The sequence below is a fragment of the Erpetoichthys calabaricus genome, chromosome 1 (genome assembly GCF_900747795.2).
Source record: "Erpetoichthys calabaricus chromosome 1, fErpCal1.3, whole genome shotgun sequence".
Classification (NCBI taxonomy): domain Eukaryota; kingdom Metazoa; phylum Chordata; class Cladistia; order Polypteriformes; family Polypteridae; genus Erpetoichthys; species Erpetoichthys calabaricus.
Window position 1 is genome coordinate 57,749,891 of NC_041394.2, and position 20,926 is coordinate 57,770,816.

The 20,926-nt window shown below is 38.7% G+C and overlaps 1 protein-coding gene across 1 annotated transcript in view; it reads left to right on the top strand.

Annotated features, from left to right (window-relative positions):
* The first annotated feature begins 442 nt into the window (after positions 1 to 442).
* LOC114650521 (uncharacterized) overlaps positions 443 to 20,926 on the top strand; it is a 33,685-nt gene continuing 13,201 nt past the window's right edge. The window contains exons 1-4 of the mRNA XM_028800195.2: positions 443 to 569; positions 3,529 to 3,825; positions 11,786 to 12,127; positions 17,309 to 17,444. Of these exons, the coding sequence (XP_028656028.2) occupies positions 518 to 569; positions 3,529 to 3,825; positions 11,786 to 12,127; positions 17,309 to 17,444 (827 nt within the window). The 5' untranslated portion in view covers positions 443 to 517. The remainder of the gene's footprint in view (positions 570 to 3,528; positions 3,826 to 11,785; positions 12,128 to 17,308; positions 17,445 to 20,926) is intronic.

The window sequence follows — 20,926 nt, forward strand, 5'->3', positions numbered from 1 at the left end:
CATTTTGAACATGCCTTTATCAATGGACAATATTTTGGAGAAAATTTTGCTCAACTGTCCTGAGCTGACCTTATTTGTGCCGAAAGGAGCACTGCGTTTTATGTTACTTTATTTTGTGCAAATATACAATGTAACCCAGCTGGTACTCCAACATTTCTTCTGGCTCTTCTTGGTCTGTTCATATACTCTAAAAGTACAGCACATGTTCTGTGGCATTGTTTTGATCCAAATGCACAATTGTACATACTCTAAAAGTACAGCACATGTTCTGTGGCATTGTTTTGATCCAAATGCACAAAATAATATTTTTTTACATTCTATGTGAACCTTTCAGTTTCATCACCTCTGCAATTTCCAATCTGCGTCTTCAGTCAAGAGCATCTTTCTCAAATGTTTCATTTTCTTTATGTGTATGTGTGCAGCCTTGTCTAGCGTGAACTTCCTCTTTCATCTGGCAGTTCATTCCCCAGCAGTACAGTAAAGAGCCCATCGGCATACAGAGGGACACTTGCTCAGTATGAGGTCGTTTCTTGCTCTGACTGTACTTCTGAAATGCATCACAAGTGAAGGTATGACAAAAAGCATTTTCTTGTCTTTCTAGTATTTTACAACTGACAAACACAGTGTGTCACTTTAACAGATCTACTGCAGTGTTTTGTTAAAATGGAGATTAGATCAAATCAGACTATGTATGATCCATTATAAGATATTCAGTTCTTGGTTGCTATTAATCTGATTTTTATATCTGATGTGTATACTTTCAAAACCAAAAGGTCGTGTAGAAAAAATCTGCAGCATTGTTTTAGCAGCATGGAATTTTTTTAATTAATAGGAAACCTCAGGGAAACAAACCTTGCTGTTTTTGTGAATTGGTGTTTACTGTTATTTATTTTAAAAGAAACTATAATTTCAAATGTATGCAGAAGATATATACGTTTATGTCTGTAAGTTATGGAGCTTATATGTACATGCTTTAGTATAAATGTAGTTTATTGGGGAATAACAGCTCATCCGCCTTCCTTCAGATCATTTTACATATACAAAATAGAATACATCACCTTCTTTAAAACAATGGGATGGTGAGAGCTGCTCTCAAAATGTCATATTGCTAATTCTAATTTTTGATATTTGCCAAGCTGAAAAGTGCACAGATGTAGCACTTGGAAGGCTCACCAGGAGCTGTGAACCTACCTTTTCATTTTTTAATCTACTTATTTCTGTCTCTTGCCATAGTGAACAATTTTGATAATAGCACAAGTTCTCATGTTCCTCTATGAGTCAGTATTCACAAACAAGGGCTGCTGAGTGGAAGTAAGATATTTTAATTCTGGTCGAAGAAAGAAAGAAAGAAAGAAAGAAAGAAAGAAAGAAAGAAAGAAAGAAAGAAAGAAAGAAAGAAACGAGATAGTGAAATGAGCAAAACACCAGCATAGCTCTTCAGATCCAGCAGACTGTAGCACATTAGAACATTTGAAAATTTTGACAGGAACAGACCATCCAGCACAATGAAGCTTGGCAATCATAACCATCTACTTTCTCCTAAATAACATCAAGTCAAGTTTTGATTGATTTACTATTTATGCTGTAAGCTGTTGAAAATAGAGAGGAAGGAGTTTGGAATACATGTTGGAGGCCTAGCCATTTAGTGAGTCCTCAAGGGTGCAAGTCCATTAAGGATTGCCAAAAGGCGCTGAAACCTTGTGGCTATTCAGGGAGCCACCCTGGTCCCAGATGTGATTCTAAGGATTTGCCAGAAGTTACTGTACCTTTATATGATATAAAGACAGTTACCAGATTGTATTTTCCATAGTTTTAATTCTATGAAATTTAAAATACAATTGCCAAAACCATACTCCTGAACATACTGCATTTCTGGGTTTTCTAAGTATCAAGTTATCTCTAAAGAGAAAGAAGAAACATTTGTGTTTGTCTCTAAATAAGTCTCTTTATATATGTGATTATATTATACTCCATACAGCATGGTACAGTATATTATAAATACACCCCATGTACTTATGGGCTTAAATATATTAAATTAGTATTGCAGTGTGTACATGTTTATATTTACTGTACATGCACAACCAGTCAAAAGTTTTAGATCACCAGTTTTTCTTCAAATGTAATCCACTGAAATGTAAGGAATGACCTAAAATGGTAAAAAGGTAAAGAGTAAAGTGCCAGAGGTTTACATTTAAAATTTTGGTTAGCAAAAACTGAGAAAAGGAAATATCAGAATATTACAAATGGGCTTTCTTCAGGGAACAGCTAATAGGTTACAACCTACAGATGTTCTGCAGCAGTTAAAGTAAATTAAGCCTTGAAAGTTGAAGCAAACAATTTGCACGGGGGGCCCAACTTCTGTTGATTACTTAAAAACCTTTGGTCTGTCATAAAGCAGAGTTGGAACAGACTGTGTTACTACACCCTCTGAAGTACTACTTGGATGATATTCTATTTGTGCTAACCTAAACTTTAATTTTAAACCTCTGGGAGTTTACTGTTTACCTTTTGACCATTTTAGGTCATTCATTGCATTTCAACTGATTAAACCGGATTAAAAACATGAAAAACTGAGGTGTTCTAAAACTTTTGACTAGTAGTGTACATAAATATATATATATATATATATATATACCATCCTGGTAAACTCCATTTAATTGTCAGAAAAGGAAAATAATAAATAAAACAGATAGATTCAGTTTAAGTTCAGGAATATAGATCCTGGTGCTGCTGAGCTGAGCAGGAGCTCTGTCATTTTCAGATGTGGTGGGGCTTCCAGATCTGGATAAGAATTGATGCCAGCCATCTTCCAAGTATCACCCTTCAATACTCTGGATGTAAAAAGAGAAGGTGTTAGCAACAGCACCCCCTCTCAATTCAAAGTGGTACTGCTTACCTTGTGAGAGCCCTAAAGGTGTCACCTAGGTGCACATGTGTGACAATATGTATATTATAAACACCATGGAGGACAGACGGGAACAACGACTGGCTGAAGAATCAGCTTCTTACCAGGAGCTAGAGGCCAGGAGCAGTTCCATCCCTCATACGACTGGTTGCAGTGGTCCTGAGGGGTCCAAAAATACTAAAAATATAATATATACTCACTGAGGAAAACCTGTACACATGCTTATCCATGCAATTATCTAATCAGTCTAACATGTGGCAGCAGCACAATACATAAAGTCCTACAGATACAGGTCAGGAGCGTCAGTTAATATTCACATCAAACACCAGAATGGGGAAAAATGAGATCTCAGTGATTTCATCAACGGCATGATTGTCTGTGTCAGACTGGCTGGTTTAACACTTTTTTCGTAACGCAGATGTTCTGGAATATCAGTTTAGGTAATTCACCATTTTATCTTTAAAGTATTAACTTCTATGGCATAAGCCAGTTTGCTTTATGTACAATGTCATCTGGTTGGGACCCTCAGTTTTTGATTACACATATCTCTACTGAGTTAAAGCCTTATGCAGTAATGTTGTGTACTAATTTATTTACATATATTATTATTTTTCATTCTCTAGTGGTGAAATCAGGATCCATTTTGCTCATCCCTTGTGCCATGACAAATAAATCGTTCATGTGGATCTGGTACCCCAAATATCCCAAATGTGCTGGAGTCGGATCGCTAACTGTCACATACTCTTTTGATTCTCAAGGACAGTACAAAGCTGAAGAAAACCGGTTCAGGAATCGTCTAACTGTAATCCATGATCTCGAAAAAGGAATCCATTACTTGATACTAAAAGACATTGTGATGAGCGACTCTGGATGGTTTTCATGTGGTGCTTCTCAGGCAGTGGAAGTTGATGTCTATCCAGGTAACCGAATCCTTAGTGAGGTTTTACAGTTGGCTTTTTAAAAACCATTAAGTTTTGACAATCCTTGTCATGGGTGGCTATCAAACCCTAAGTCGGGGGTTCAGATCTCAGCTGAGTGTTGTTAGTGTGGAGTGTGCATATTCCTTATGTATCCATGTATGTTTTCTCCTTTTACTCCAGTTTGCCTCACATTCCAAAGACAGGCAGGTGACTGAATACCGCAGGCCCACTGTTTTTTTCCGCTCTGCTCCCTATGCTGCCTAAATAGGATTCAGATTCTTACAACCTTTAAATAAAATGTAATTTTCCAGTAAATGAATGGAAAAATAGAAAATACAAGAATAAATGAATGCATATAACCAATTTTTTGAGTGTTTCTAATATGATATTTGAAATGGTGTTCTTTAAGAATGTTGCATGACAGGTGTGTTTGTGTTTTTAAAGAATTACCATTCATTTCTCATCCTTCTGCCCTTATAAGCAGTCACAGCTGACTGGCAAACAAGCACTGTGCCTATTTCAATGAGTTATAATGGTTGAATGATCTCTTCAGCTCAAGATGAAGTCTCATGAGCCATCCATGCATTTTTATAGTGTGCTTTCTCATTCAGCTTTGTTCCTGCTTGTGCCCAATTCTGTTGAGCCAGGCTCCGGTACCCTCACCACACTGAGCTGGGTTAAGCTGGTTCAGAAATGGATGAACAGGTGAGATCTGCACACTCCTTTTTTAGGTTTTCAACTACTGGTTTCTGCCCATAACAGATGCGACTTTATGACACTGCATTAGTAAGAAACTGGCTTACTTCAGATATCTATCAAGTGATAACCTGATTTACAATATATGGTGTATATACAGTATATATATGCTATTGGGTGGCACAGTGGTGCAGTGGTAGCACTGTTGCCTCGCAGTTAGGAGACCTGGGTTCTCTTCCCGGGTTCTCCCGTGTCTGCGTGGGTTTCCTCCAGGTGCTCCGGTTTCCTCCCACAGTCCAAAGACATGCAGGTTAGGTGCATTGGCGATCCTAAATTGTCCCTAATGTGTGCTTGGTGTGTGTGCCCTGCGGTGGGCTGGCATCCTGCCCGGGGTTTGTTTCCTACCTTACGTCCTGTGTTGGCTGGGATTGGCTCCAGCAGACCCCCGTGACCCTGTAGTTAGGATATAGTGGGTTGGATAATGAATGGATAGATAGATAGATAGATAGATGGATGGATATATGCTATTATTGTCGTATTTTTGTGAAACTCATAGGTGCAACATGAAGATCAGGGACCCTTTATGTGAATTGTCTTATAATCATCTATTTATAAAATTATATTTATTTGTTTAAATATTCAGGAGTTTCACAAGACAAGACAGAGTTGAGTGCATTTTTTCCTTTCCATCTCCAAGTGCATGTCAGATTCCAACTTCCTGACTTCTAAATAGTTTTCAGAAGCTGAAAAATGACTGCATCTTATGATACTGAATATTTCAGCCACTTTAAGTATTTTTCCATTACTATTTTCTTAATGGAGGTATTTGTTAGATTTTTATGTTTCCTGATTTTGTTTAGAAAGAAACATTGCTATTCTGTTGCTATAAAAAAACATTCCTGTTGCTCTGACATCACATGTGATGAAGACCATGGAGAGGCTGCTGCTTCACCACCTGAGGCCACAGGTTCAACACGCCCTCGACCCTCTGCAGTTTACATATCAGGAGAAGGTGGGAGCGGAGGATGGACAGAGGCAGTGGTGCTGTAAGAATTATGTTTCTAGACTTCTCTAGTGCCTTCAACACAATCCAGCCTCTGCTCCTTAGGGACAAGCTGACAGAGATGGGAGTCCTTAAAAAGCCCTTTTCTTCTGGTTCAAAAGGCCCTTGATGTCACTTGTAATCCATGGCTTGTTGTTAGCATAGCAGCGTACAGTTCTTACTGGAACTACAATGTCCATACAGAAGTTGATGCAGTCAGTAGTGCAGAACAACCTCCTCAATGTTCTCACTATGTGATCCCTGCAGAATATCCCAGTCTGTAGTTCCAAAGCATTTTCTCAGAGCCTTCTCTGCCTCAGGGGACCACTTCCTGAATGAGCGTGTGGTTGTAGGTAGGACCCTCACTCTTGGTTTGTAGTGAGGCTGAAGCAGAACCAGGTTATGATCTGCTTTCCCAAGTGCAGGCAGCGGGGTGACGCTGTATGCGTCTTTAATGTTTGCATACAGTAAATCAATAGTCTTATTTTCCCGGGTGTTACAGTCCATATACTGGGAGAAGGCAGGTAATGTTTTGTCCAGCGTCACATGGTTAAAATCTCCAGCGATTAGCACCGCGTTTGTAACTTAGCAACAGCAGAATGGATGATGTCACTCGCTGTCTCCACGTCCGCCCGAGGAGGGATGTAAACAATAACAATGACGTATCCAAACTCTCTGGGCAAGTAATAGGGACGCAAACTTACGGCCAACAGTTAGTGATCAGCATATGCACTCTGGTCAACTGTATGCTATTTACAGTGCCTTCTGCTCTCTTGTAGTCATTAACAAATGGATCTGATAATTACATTAGCAGTGGTCAGAGGGTTAGCTCTACTAGTGTGCCATCATGAAAGCATCTTCTTGAGGCTGTCAGCTGTTTACTGCTTAGTGTTTATTGAATTAAAATGACTTAAGAAGTTGCCTATTTGTCTCTTTATGAAGTTTAGTTTTTTTAGATAAAAAGAGACAACGTGGCTAACACACAATCAGTTATTTCTAGACATAATATTGTCACAAAAGCATCCATACACCATTGAGCCCACTTAATTCAGACCAGATTAAAACCATAAGCTAAAAGAACACATGTGCCTTTGGGATATGAGGGACGGCTCAAAGGAAGGTCAACAGCGATGGGGGCAGAGAGCTCCAAGTGTCCATGTGGACAGTTGTTGGTCAGGAGGAGGCAGCAGGGCTAACTGCTCACATCTCCCCTCAATGAGCAGTGACAGCATTTGTGCAGGAAACCCACTTGTTGGTGCAAAACAACATGTGGCTGCTGCAATCACTCGTGTCCAGTCCTTGGAGTTTCACATTTATCCACGCCGTTTTTAGGTAGATCAAACAATGTTTATTTTCCAAGTTATAGATTTCCACCTGTGGTGGGTTGGCACCCTGCCCAGGATTGGTTCCCTGCCTTGTGCCCTGTGTTGGCTGGGATTGGCTCCAGCAGACCCCCGTGACCCTGTGTTCGGATTCAGCGGGTTGGGAAATGGATGGATGGATGGATAGATTTCCACAGTTACAACATGAAACTTTAACACAGACATAGTAAGAAAACCTTGTGTTTACAGAGCTTTATCAATCCCTACACAAACTTACAGTACTTCCTAGTTCCCACTAACCCCTGCAACCCGGCACCCTTTCGTCTTAACTGAATCATTACCTACCCCAATTCTTAATACAAAAACTAATCTTGATCTACAAAATACATTTAACATATCTTCAAATTAACAGAACATAAAAATGTTAATGCAAAACTTGGCTCATACACCACTAAAATGTAAGGATCAGTTACGGCTGAAACGAGACTGGGTTGGTCAGAAATGTCTACTTTAAGAAAATCAGAGGCATGGAAATCTTAATTTATGCAACAATTGCATTTGCAGCCATTAATGTAGTACATGACTCTGTAGGGTGATATATTATGGTGGTGCAGAATCTAAATTATTCCTGCCGATATATACTTTGAACTGAAGTCCCGTCTTTCCTCTTGTTCATTCGCCAAATTTCTATTTTTCTGTTTGTGAAGCTGCTTATTGAAGCACCTTGGATATGCACAAATACGAGGCATACTTTCGGCCGATAACGTTTTCACTCACTTGTCTTCCCTAATTGTTCTCCTCTCCCCAACGTCTCTTTGCAGTGTTACTCTGACCTGCAGTGGAAAGGCAGCCAATTAAAAGCTATTACTGGGTGGGACTTGTGATCAATAAATGACTGGGGAGGCAGGCACTCTGTTCACAAAGTTGTTCTCGTTTGAACTTGCGACCCAGTTATTAACAAGATAATTCTTTTGGAAGTGATTTAATTAACAATATTTTAAGCAAAAAAAAAAAGTATGTGTTTGGGGCGTTGTGAGCAAACAAATGGATATCTAACATGTGGATTATGCAACACAAGTTTTTTTCATAGACGTTTTCATATTGTTGGCTGTTTGTTCAGCATTTGTCCCCATTGAAGCCTATCATATCAGGATTTTTATAAACTCCCTTCTCGATAAAAAACTTTACTACCATTACTACAAACAGGTATAATATAAAAATGTCAAAATGTGAATGATGTGCATTTCAAAAACCTGACGTGCTAGCTTAATTCCGATTTCATATATGAAATCAGTGTAAAAAACTTAATAAAGAGTTGCTCTGAATGATGATCAGATGATCTGAAGTTCCCAGAAGCAAACAAAAATATTTTTTGTAGACCAGTGTAATTTTTGATTAGTGTATTCTTTTAAAGAAAATGAAACTTTGCACAGACATGTGGTGTGCCCTGTGTTGGCTGGGATTGGCTCCAGCAGACCCCCATGACTCTGTGTTCAGATTCAGCGGGTTGGATAATGGATGGATGGACAGACATGTGGACTGCTGCTGATGGCTTTTCCCAGATGTGGAAGATAGATAGATAGATAGATAGATAGATAGATAGATAGATAGATAGATAGATAGATAGATAGATAGATAGATAGATAGATAGATAACTTTATTAATCCCAATGGGAAATTCACATACTCCAGCAGCAGCATACTGATACAAAAACAATATTAAATTAAAGAGTAATAAAAATGCAGGTATAACAGACAATAACTTTGAATAATGTTAACGTTTACCCCCCCGGGTGGAATTGAAGAGTCGCATAGTTTGGGGGAGTAATGATCCCCTCAGTCTGTCAGTGGAGCAGTACAGTGACAGCAGTCTGTCGCTGAAGCTGCTTTTGTCTGGAGATGACACTGTTTAGTGGATTCTCCATAATTGATAGGAGCCTGCTGAGCGCTCTTCACCAACACTTCACCAACTCCATAGTCTTGAGTGGGAAAAGCTTAAAGCAAAATGTATAAATACGCAATTTAAAAAAGGCCCCTTTTATTTTTATACCAAGAATAAGAAGCTTTTGACTTCAAGTCATCACTGCTAAACACACACACACAAACAACAGTAAACCTGTTAGGTCAGTTGTTTATAGCCTTATGAATGAAAACAGGCTTGAAACACTCAGTGCAAACACAATTTAACATACTGCAAAAAAAAAAAAAAAATTCTTAAAGAGAAATTACATTGAGTACATGGTTAAAATTGGAACAAATACTTAAGAAGACAAAGTTGGAGGTTGTTATAATCATTTTTATAATACCTTAAATTATTGAGGGAAGCTTATTACTTATTTCACACAAAATCTGGTGAGACTGTGTTCTGCTGGCCCGTGATGCAAAAACACCACCATGTTACTTTCTTTTTAGGCATTGAAGAAAATCTGTCAAATAACAAAATGTAGTTTCAAAATAAGGAACCCTCCCACCCGAGTCAACCTGTGCTTCGATTGAATAACATTGCTACCTCCAACATGGTCTATTTCAGGAACCAAAAGAGAACTTGTGTGTGGAGAAGAGACATCATTATATGACTTGGGAACTTCTATTTTGAGTTGAATGATATGGACAGTAATCTACCATGCAACTTGTGTGTATCATGACCAATAACAGGCAATGAAGGAAACACCATTCTGTAACAGAAGATATTGTATAAAAAAAGAAAAGTCATGAATCTGTTGGGGTCAATGTATTTTTCAGGAGGCACCTACTCCCTGAAAAATAATTTCTGTTATCTTACTGCCTAATGTTAATCAAAAATCAACCACACACACCACTAACTAGATGGCAGAGGACAAAACATTCAAGCATTACAGGAACAAATTCCATATGCCATGACTTTTGAAGGTTATTTTACTTCATGAAATAAACAGATGTGAACACAGCACATCAGGTTCATTAAATAAGACTGGTGCTACAGGAACGAAAGAAAGTGTCATGTCTGAGGCTCAGGTCTTGACTCTCCGACTGTATCTAGGTGGCTTGGTTCTGAGAAAACAAAACAATTGTGACAGACACAGGCCATGAGCATGCAACTAACAGCAAGGTTCTGTATCATTTTATTCAGGTTATTTACAAAAAGTATTCCATAAATAATACAATTTTATGTATGCCTCTTCTTTCTTTTCTTTAACTGTGCATACTGTATTTTGGGAAGTTCTTGGCTTTATGAAAGATTTTATGCCTGGAATTCATTGTTTATTATATTTTCTAGCTTGTCTCTTGATCTTTAGATTTCAAAATATGGTGCGTTTTTGATAATTTGCAGTACCCAGCCATAGACTGTAAGAAAGCTTGGTCTCATCAGACTTTCGAAGCTTCTTCCAGCTGACTTCAGACCAGCAAACTCCAGCTGAGATGTCATGTGTGTTTTATATTTTAATTAGCTTTCTATTTCCCATCTTCTCAGATTTTGGGGATGACCTGCTCTAAGCAGATTTACAGCTGTGCTACACTCTTTCCATTTCTTAACGGTTTATTCGACTAGAATCCAAGGAATATTCAGTGACTTGGGTATTTTCTTATCTCCATCGCCTAACTTATGATTTTCATGGAATTGCTCGGTGTGTTCATTTGTCTACATTGTATAGGGTTAGCCCACCATACAGTCGCACGAGAAGTTGGACCTACAAGATAAGATGCATTTAGACAAGAATCAATTGAAACCCCTTGATTATGAAGGGGTGATCTCCATTGAACCAATTATGCAACTTCTAAAATCACTTTTCTGTACCAGTGATGATTTAGGTGCTTGAATTCGTACTTATGCAATCAATAATTTTGTGTTTAATATTTGTTATTAATTTACATCCATTTTCACTTTGTCAAAAAATCCAAAATAAACCCACTGTGATTCAATGTGGTATAAGAATGAAAAATGAAGTTAGAACATTGGATTTATTAAAAAATGGAACGAATCTTAACAAAACTGATAATGTCATTTCTCAATGTTGTCACCACCCTTCTGAATGCACTTGCGCCACCTGCCTGGATTCCAGCAGAATAAAAGGTTTTGACTTGTTCTTGTAACCCGAGTTATTGTCGAATATTACATGCCGAGGGTTACTACAGTCACTAGTGTAAGCTACTGTGACTTGCCGGAGACCAATGTGAAGTCTGCTATTTGATCCAAGCGGCGGGGACTGCCGTCTCAAGGATTCTTTTTGCTGCAAGACAATGACATACACTGCTAAGATGGAGAAACTGAAGCTTGAGGTATTGCCACATCCTCGTTATTCGCCAGATTTGGCACCGTACTGTGATTTCCACCTTTTTGGACCGCTAAAAAAATATCCAGGTGGTCGTCGATTCAAGACAGATGACGACATGAAGAAAGTGGTGGTGAGGACAAGACAAAACCTTTTATTCTGCTGGCACTTCCAGGCAGGTGGCGCAAGTGCATTGAGAAGGGTGGAGATTACATTGAGAAATGAATGACTATTGTCAGTTTTGTTAAGGTTCGTTCCATTTTCTAATTTTAGCTTGACTCCCCCTCGTACTTTTAATTGACACTGTATGTTTGCTCAGATTCTAAGTTAAAAGTCATAGTCTGGCATTCATGAAGGGGAGAGTAACAAGGCTTCTAGAATGCACAGTCATTGAAGTCATCTTTTTCAGTTAGGAGTTGACATTTTTGATTTGATTTGATATACTTTATTAATCTCCAAGGGGAAATTGTCTTTTCCATTTGAGCTGGAAATTGAGTGGTGGCTGCTACTGCATTTCAGCAGAAAGAAATCAGCCCCGGGGGTTTCATCAGTTTATCTCACATTTTTTGTACTAAACCCTTTTCTCTGAGAAATCCTTTGTGACTAATACTAACCAGCTTGTGAAATATTTCTTTCTCTTTTATCTCACAGCTTGTCATAACCATACCCGAATCACTTTAAGCAAAGCTCCCAAACTTGGCGGTGAAGTGACACTTTTCTGTATCAGCTGTGAAGACGGACAGATCCTAGGAAAAGGCTTTAACTGGACCTTCAATGGACAGCCAGTGAAGACGGAATCCGGTATTGACAAAACCAAATCAGTTTTGTTCCTAAAGAAAATTGCCGACAAGCATGTGGGCAAGTGGGGCTGCATGTCTGCAGATGACCCATCACAAAATGCTGAGTACTGTCTGCAGCTGATATTGGGAAAGGAGGAACAAGAATACACAACGCAACAGGCCATCCAAGTGACAAAAGACAGAGCTGAAAATGGTGAGCAGCAATGCCTTGTGAAATAAGTCAATGGAAAGGTTATTCTCAGTTGAACAACTTCTACCGTTTCAGTTTATAAATTACTAATACCACTTCTACTGTCTCATTTGAGTAGTACCTGTACTGTACAGGCCTTAAAACACTCTGCAATTCTAATAACAATTGAACATTAGAATGGTAAAAACGTTGTGAGGAGAACAGACCATCCACCCCAACATGCTTGTTCATCCTATTCATCTAGATTGTCCAAAATAACATCAAGTCAAGATTTGAAGGTCCTAAAGTCCTACTCAAATCTCAGTGTTCTTTCAGATATTGCATTTGTCTTGTGGCTTACCTTAGGTGGGCTCCTTTGGTACAGTGGTTTGCGCCGCTGGTTTACTGCCCCAGAGGCCCCAGTCTGCATGTTCTCCCAACTGTCTGTTTGACTCTGTATTGGATCTGCCTGAGCGTGTGTGAGTATCAATGTGAGTCCATCATAGGAGGTATGCAGGACTGGTTTCTGCTGTGTTACCAATGCTGCCAAGATAGACTTCAGCCCTGCCATGACCTTGAACTGGTTTGAAAATGGATAAATGGATCCCTATCATGTGAAAACAGATGTATATTTTTCCATGCTTTTCCTTTGTCAGAATCTCTACAAATGATTAATTCATTCCTGTTTTTGAATCATTGACTGACTCTTCCACTTTCTGTGAGCTGCTCTTAAAAAAAAAAAAAATAGAGTAACATACTGGAGGGCATGAAAATGAACACGCAATGTTAGCAGCCATCTGCATCTCCACCTGTATTTATATTATATATTTTTAGAAACACTCTGTTGTAAATGGGCAGTGCACTGCTAAATGCTGCTGCCTTCCAGCAGAAAGTCTGGCTTCAAAACCTAGCTCTGTCACTGTCACCGTGGAGTCTGTATGATCTCTCAACATCGGTGACTCTCAGATGACTCTGAAGTGAGTAATTGTGTCCAAGATAACACAACATTCTCATCCAAATTGTTATAATGTTCTAAAGCAGGGGTGTCCAACTCCGATCCTGGAGGGCTGCAATGGCTTGGGGCTTTCATTCTAAGTATTTTCTTAATTTCTGACCATTTTCTGCTTTTGCCTTATTTGTAACCGACTTGCTCTTTAAGATACAGAGCCCTTAACTGTTTCTTTTTTCCTTAATTAGCAGTCAAAGAATAATAAGACACAAAGTGAGCTAACACATGACCAGCTAACCTGTATCCATCGTACTGTACATGAAACTATAGAAAGGTGAAGGTCTCAGTAATGTCAATTTGCTCAAATCCATAAAATGGTTCTCTTAGGAAAAAAAATGAACCATTATGGAAATATCTGCTGTGACAGAATGAGGACCACAACAAAGCCATGGAATTACTGTAAATAACAGGTTTAATTAACAAGAACCATCGTCTAATTAAGAAACTGGTTGGAGAGAAATAGGTTGGAGTTAGCCGGTCATCTGTTGGCTCACTTCACATCTCATTTTTGTTTGGCTGCCATTTAAGAAAAACATTTAATTCAGAGGACAGTTTTTAAAAACCACAGCAATTAAAATGAAGAGAACAGAAGTCAATTAACAGCAGAAAATTGGTCCTTGATGAAGAAAGTGGCAGGAAGGCCCTCCATGATCAGAGTTGGACACCCTTGTTCTAAAAAGACTGGTGTCCTTGCCTTGCCATTGCACCTCTGAACTGGATTATGTGGATGTCATCTTCTAAACTAAGAATTCATACAAGCATTGGCAATTTAAGACATTCTATAGCTTCCCAGTCTGAATGGTCTGTCTTCTCTTTTCACTTTACCATCCATAAATATCATGAGTGCATAATCCAGTTTTATGATGTAAGGGGGCATCGGGCAAGCATCAGGGCCAGTTTAGTGGCATTGATTAACCAAACAACCACCTCTTTGGGGTATGACAAGAAGAGCAGAACAGCAGTAGACAGTCACTCACAGACAAGTGGTAAACATGTAAACTTTGACAACAACATTTATTTCTCTACCACATTTTCTTATAAGAGGATATTTCAAAGTACTTTACAAATAGTAAAAGAAAAATGATCACTGCAAAATATAAAATGTGGAAAAGCAAATAAAAGGAAAATGTGGCATATTACCAATAGAATTAAAATTATGCTAGGACTGAAATCAGGGAGTTTATAAGTCTCTAATGGTTCGAAAAGGAAACATCAGTTTGATGACATATGCTATGATCAGATGGCCAAGGAGGAGTGGAAAACACAAATTCCAGGTGACGCAGACACTGGCCAAAAGACCACCCAGCCCCACTTCTACAGTTCTCAAAAATGATTCAATTATAATAAAAAGTCAACCTAGTCAAATGAAACCAAACACCATGACGGACCTCAGTAATACGTTCTGTCATTCTTTACTGTCCCTAGTATACTGTACTAGCCATCCCCCGCTGCTCCACCCGCGAAGCAGTGAAACAGGACAAACTTTAAAAATCAACATACAAAAAGGTATCGCCTGCGCAGTAGATCTGGAGTTGAAGTATTACTGTGTATGTATAGGGATCAATGATGATTGAAGCCCATATGGAGCCCTATGCACCCCTTTATTTACCAAAACAGCGATAATCTGTGCCCAGAAGCGTAGCATGGAGCTCTAGGCCCAATACATAGGCAGTCTCTGTGGGCCCCTTCCTCTCGATCCATGTCTGTCACACATCCTTTTCATTCCAGGCTTTGCATCCCTTCCCCCCCCCCCCCCCTTTTCCCCACACTACAACACCCAGGTCGGTGTCCATAGCTTGGATGAATCGCAGGATGGGGTAGAAAGATCTGGAGTGCACGCGCCACTTGACTTACCAAAATGACAACCATAGTGTAGACATAACAAAAAGGCTCGAACTGCTCATCACTTCAGTTACATAAAGAGGACACCTCATTACCCAAAGCTCATGCCCCTTAACTTTTAAAAACGCCACCCCTTAGGTGTCAGCACTATGTCACCTAATGGGCTAACCAGCTCTGACAGGGATTGTGGACTGTGATTGTCTGAAATCATCATTTGGCATTGTCCATCTTCAGCCTTCATTACAACAGAGAGGTATGTTAAAACTCATCAAATCAAAAATGAAGGTCAACAGCACGGACATCACAGGTTTGGGCCGTTCTATCAGCTGGTTGTTGCTAAATAAGTTTTCTCAAATGAACCAACATCCTAAGGCAAAGTACAAGTATAGAGTTAGAGCAAAAACAGACTTTTTCTTTCTGCAAAGCAGTAGAAGGTGGAGAGAGCTGGGGTCTCTAACTCCAGTTTTGGAAAGCCACCGTTGGATGCAGGTTTTCTTTCCAACTCTTTTGTTAATTAGTGACCCGTTTTTGATGCTAATTAACTCTTTTCTCTTCAAGTTAAATGTCTTTTTTATTTTAAAACTCAGTCCTCTGAGTTGCATCATTTTATCCTTAAACAGAAATGAGCTGTGATGTGAGCCAACAGAGGACCAGCTGAGTCAGGGCCTTAAACTCCAACCAATTTCTTAATTAGAAGCCAATTCTTGTTGTTAATTCAACTCGTTATTTAATTCTATGGCTTATTGGTGCTGTCATTCTGCCTCCGCAGACATTTCCAAAACTGTTCATTTTCTTTTTTCTATGAGCACTGTCAAAATGTTTTGTGGACATGAGATCAGCACACCTGAGACCTTCACCTTCCTTCATTTTCAGATATTGTATGAGGGACACAGGTTAGAGTGTTGGCTCGTTTCGTATCACAATATTTGGCAACTAATTAAGGAAAAAAGAAACGATTAAGTGGTCCGAGTCTTAAATAGCAAGTCAAGTAAAATGAAGGGAAAAAGTTAATTAGCAGCAAAAAAGTGGTTACTAATTAAGAAAAGGGTTAGAAATGAAAACCTGCAGCATCAGTAGCTCTTCAGGATCAGAACTGGAGACATCAGCTCTCGCTGCCATCGAGTGTTCGCTTATAATTATTTAACAGGATTAATGAGTTTTGTAGGAGGGTTTGGGGTACAACACCTTCAAGATAATAATTTTAGCCAACATCACTCCCATACTTTCATATATATATTGGTTAAGATATTAAATGAATTTGTTACAATTCAGTCTTGTATAACTCATCCACTTCTTTTTGACTTTTGACCTACTTTTAAGCATTATTGCTGTAGTGAATGCCATTTAAACTATGAAATGTTATGAAATCTGACTATTGCTTTGATGATCCAGCCAACTGGGATCATAATGTTTCTTTCGATGTCTTGGTTCTTTCTGTTGAAATCAGTCTGTAGAGCAGGGGTCCCCAACTCCGGTCCTGGAGAGCCTTCGTGACCGCAGGTTTTCATTCTCATAACTCTTTTCCCTTCATTTTAATTGACTTGCTATTTAAGACTCGGACCACTTAATTGTTTCTTTTTTCCTTAATTAGCAGCCAAACAATAATGAGCCAAAAACAGGACCAACAAATTGTGTCCATCATACAATATCTGAAAATAAAGGAAGACAGTGCTGTTATAAAAGAGAAAATCAACAATTTCGGAAATATATGCTATTGCACAATGAGAGCAGCAACAGGACATGGAATTAAAGAACGGATGTAATTAACAACAAGAATCAGTGCCTAATTAAGCAACCGGTTGGAGTTTAAGGCCCTGACTTTGCTGGCCTTCTGTGAGTTGACTTCACATTTCATTTCTGTTTGGGTGCCATTTAAGAAAGGAATGAAGCAATTAAGAGGAACAATGAAGAAATTGAGGGGAACCAATCTTAAAATACAAGTCAATTGAAATGAAAGGAAAAGGAATTAATTAACAACAAAAATAGGTTACTAATTAATAAAAGGATTAGAATGAAAACCTGCAGTCACTGGGGCCCTCCAGGACCGGAGTTGGGGACCCCTGCTGAAGAGCACGTTGGTCTCATTACCCAGCTACTCTCTCTTAACAGACCTACCATACAGGTGTCCAGCACATCACTGTGTTTAGCTGCATTAGGCTTTTTAACTTACAAAGTTGTAGCAGTAACTGCGTGTATCACGATCTTGCTATGAAGACACTTGCCAAATTTTTAAGATGGGCTCGCTAACATGGAGTTCCATACCTGCTTACACTGCCCTGAAATTGATAATTAAATGAAACAGTCAAACAAATATTACTCTGAATAAATGTTTTAACCATCTTTCACCTTTGTAGGTGAAGATCATCACCAAAGACATCGAATTGAATACTTGTGGATGATGACATTGGTGGGGGCTGCCTCAGTTTTACTAGTGGCAGTGGTTGGAGTGATCTTCTTGATACGACTTCAGAGGAACAAGAAGAGGCTCAGGTAGACTTGACATTGAACATTTTATTCTAAAGTTGCTCCTTCTGCGTCTGGGTAAGCATCATTGCAAATGACATGAAATAATAGGTCACTGCGCTGTGAAGTTCCCAGTTGTTTAAATTTCTCATCTGAAAATTAATGTTTATCTCGCGAGCACAGCCAAGTGGTTAATGCTTCTGTCTCACAGTTTCAGGTCACTGGTTTCAAATTCCAGCCCCGGCACAACTTGCATTTACTTGCCACATTCCATATGTGGTTGTTTTCTTTTCTCATGTACTCCAGTTTCTACCCACATCTTAAAAATGACCATGTTACGGTATATGGCTTGTATGATTAAATGTGCATTGTAAAGGACAGCCATCCCATCTGTCAAAATTCAAGTTTAAAATTAATGTGAGACATATTTACGTCTCCTTGGAAAGGTGAATGTGATACAATATCAACAAAAAGACACTAAAAAATATACATGAATGCATACAAACAAGCATACATTTATATTATGGATACATGTATACAGTACTGTGCAAACATCTGTCACTTTAATAAGTTTACAAAAATATTTGTCAGAAATGATTATTTTATATTTTACAATAGTGTGTCAACTTTAATAGCATGCTTTAGAGTTCTAAATAATCATTTTGCGTTATTTTTTTTGAAAGTATCCCCACTTTTCAGAATTTTTTTTACATTTTTTCCCCCGAAGGTCTCCAGTTCTGCTGCTGGATTGCCACTGTGACTGCACATTTTCATTCTAACCCTTTCCTTAATTAGTGACCGCTTTTTGCAGCTAATTAACTCTTTTTCCTTCATTTTAATTGACTTGTTATTTAAGTCTCAGACTCCTTTACTTTTTTTTCCTTAATTAGCAGCCAAGCAATAATGAAATACAAAGCAAGCCATCATGTATCTAGCAACACAGTTATTGAAAAGAAAGAAAAACAAATGCCTCAGTAATGTTTACTGCTCAGGTCCCCAAAACATTTTGACAGTGTTCTTAGAAAAAAGAAAAACAGTTTTGAACATGTCTGCTGCGGCAGAATGAGATCACCAGCAAGTCATAGAATTAAATGACGGGCTAATTAATTAACAACAAGAACTGGCTTCTAATTAAAAAAAATTGGTTGGAGGTAAATTGGTTGGAGTTTGAGGCCCCAACTTAGCTGATCATCTGTTGGCTCACTTCACATCCCATTCGTGTCTGGGTGCAATTTAAAGGAAAAAAATGAAGCAATTAAAATGTAGGGAAAAGAAGTTAATAAGTAGCAAGAACAGATCACTAATTAAGAAAAGCATTAGAATGAAACCTCCAACCATAGTAGCGCTTCAGCAGTGTTGCCAAGTTTGTGGTTTTCTCGCCCAATTGGGCTTTTTTTGATTGTCATTTGCAGAGAAACAAAATCGGACATGAGGACCAGTAGGCTACCCGAACTATTCTGTAACATTTCAGTAATTATTTACCGTTCAGATGCTGATCTTTCTGATCATAATATAAGTTCGTTATGATAGTAATTGATGAGAAGAATTCATAATTAATTGCAAAATTACGGTATTTGATGGTTCCTCTAGAGTGCCTCTTTCTGTTGCATGATTGGGCTCAAAAAGTAATCAGCACATCGTCATCTTGTAAAAGGCTTAAGTTTCGAGTTTGGTATTTTTCCATCCAGCCATTTTAGCTTTAGACCATCCTCAAAAAACTGTGACACACAGACAGACAGACATCATTGAGATAGTCGATATTTTCAGTATCAGGGTACTCTAAAACGCAGATATCCGTTGAAATCGGAGATCAACATTTTTGAAAAATCTGAAACTTTGACTCTTCCCCCATAGACGAGAGGTTATGGTGGGGAAGGGCGCAAAACAAAAAATGGGTTTTCATGGGTTGTGATTTTTTGGGCTAATTTTAAAAAAACAACACATTGTTTTGGGCTATTTTTCCAACCCCTCTCCAATGAATTTTTACCATGTGCTTTCATCTATCTGGTACCCCTTACCCTGCAATTCACACTTGCATTATGTACTTTACCATTCAAACCCCCCCCCCCCCCCCCCCATATATATATATCCATTCTATTACTGTACCTCAAAGAGGACCCAAACCCCCCGAACTCTAGCTTTGGTATGTACCTATCCCGTCACACAGCTCCCTGCTTTCACATGTGTCATTTTGTCTACCTCAGGTGTTGGGCTATTTGTTTGGGCAAATTCGTTATTTTTGGGTTATACATTTTTTAGGAACCTGGCAACCCTGCACTTCAGGGGCCCAATTTGTAAATATTTACATGGATACATAAGCCAAATATAATCTATAAAACCTGGCGCATGCACATTTCTATGCAATTTACTGGGTATAAATCAAAAACACCTAGTAAATGTGCATTTGTTAAAACGCATCGATGCTAATCAATCTCATACATATGCAATCATGACACTGCAGATGTTCATTGGCTGGTACAGCAGCCTACCACCTGACCCGTCGAGACCCCCACCTCCTGCATTCAACAGCATCCACATGCACTCCACCACTGAGCATGCAAGATGATGCACAGCATTATTGCACTTTACCTCTGTGTTCTAGCAGTCCACTGAAGTGCTAGAGTCTAAGCGGGTAGCTGCTGTTACCTGACACAGGTAATGACATGATGTTGACACAATGAATAGTACTAAACATATGAAAAACTGAGGTCTGCCTCAAATTAAATGAATCCCAGGTTGACTAAGTGACGTAAAGTGACACGATTACAGTTGGAGAACCAGACACTGGTGAAAATTGCTTTTTAATGTTGGCACAAATATGTTATGTTTTATGAATGTGCACGCCAACCATAAAAAAAAAAAAAACTGGACATAGTGCCTCCTCAGCTCAGCTAATGGCTTCCAGTAGAGCAGGCATGACACAGTGAAGCTTTGCTGATATATTCCTGACCTGCCAGCCAGTTCACTGACAGGTGACAACAGATAGTCTAAACTGACAAAAAAACCTACAAAAGTTTTTGAACAGAATTGGCCATTTTAAAAAGGAACTAAAATGCAGTCTGTGCATCATATTCAACACTTTTATGGTTTAATGTTTATCACGTTAACATAAAATAATGACTCAGATCTGAATTATTATAATTCATATCACTGAGCCATTATTATAATTATTACAATTATTTGTGTGAGTCCTCATTTAGGTTGTTAGGCTGCACTTTCCTGCTTGATAGGGAGTATCATCATTTTTGTTTCTCTAAAATGTTGCATACGCATTGGTCATGTGGAAAAAATCAACAATTTATTTAAAGAAAGAAACTTATCCTCTACTAGGACAAACTTGATTAAATCTCTTTGAGTCAGAAACCAGGCAGGCATCTTAAATTATCCCTTCAGAAAATACCAAAGAGGGAGCTTCATCAGAGTAGTCTGTTGCAGAATGGTCAGAAAAATAAGGATAGAGATCTACTTCATAAACACCTGAATTTACATAACAGTGTTGATTAATGCAT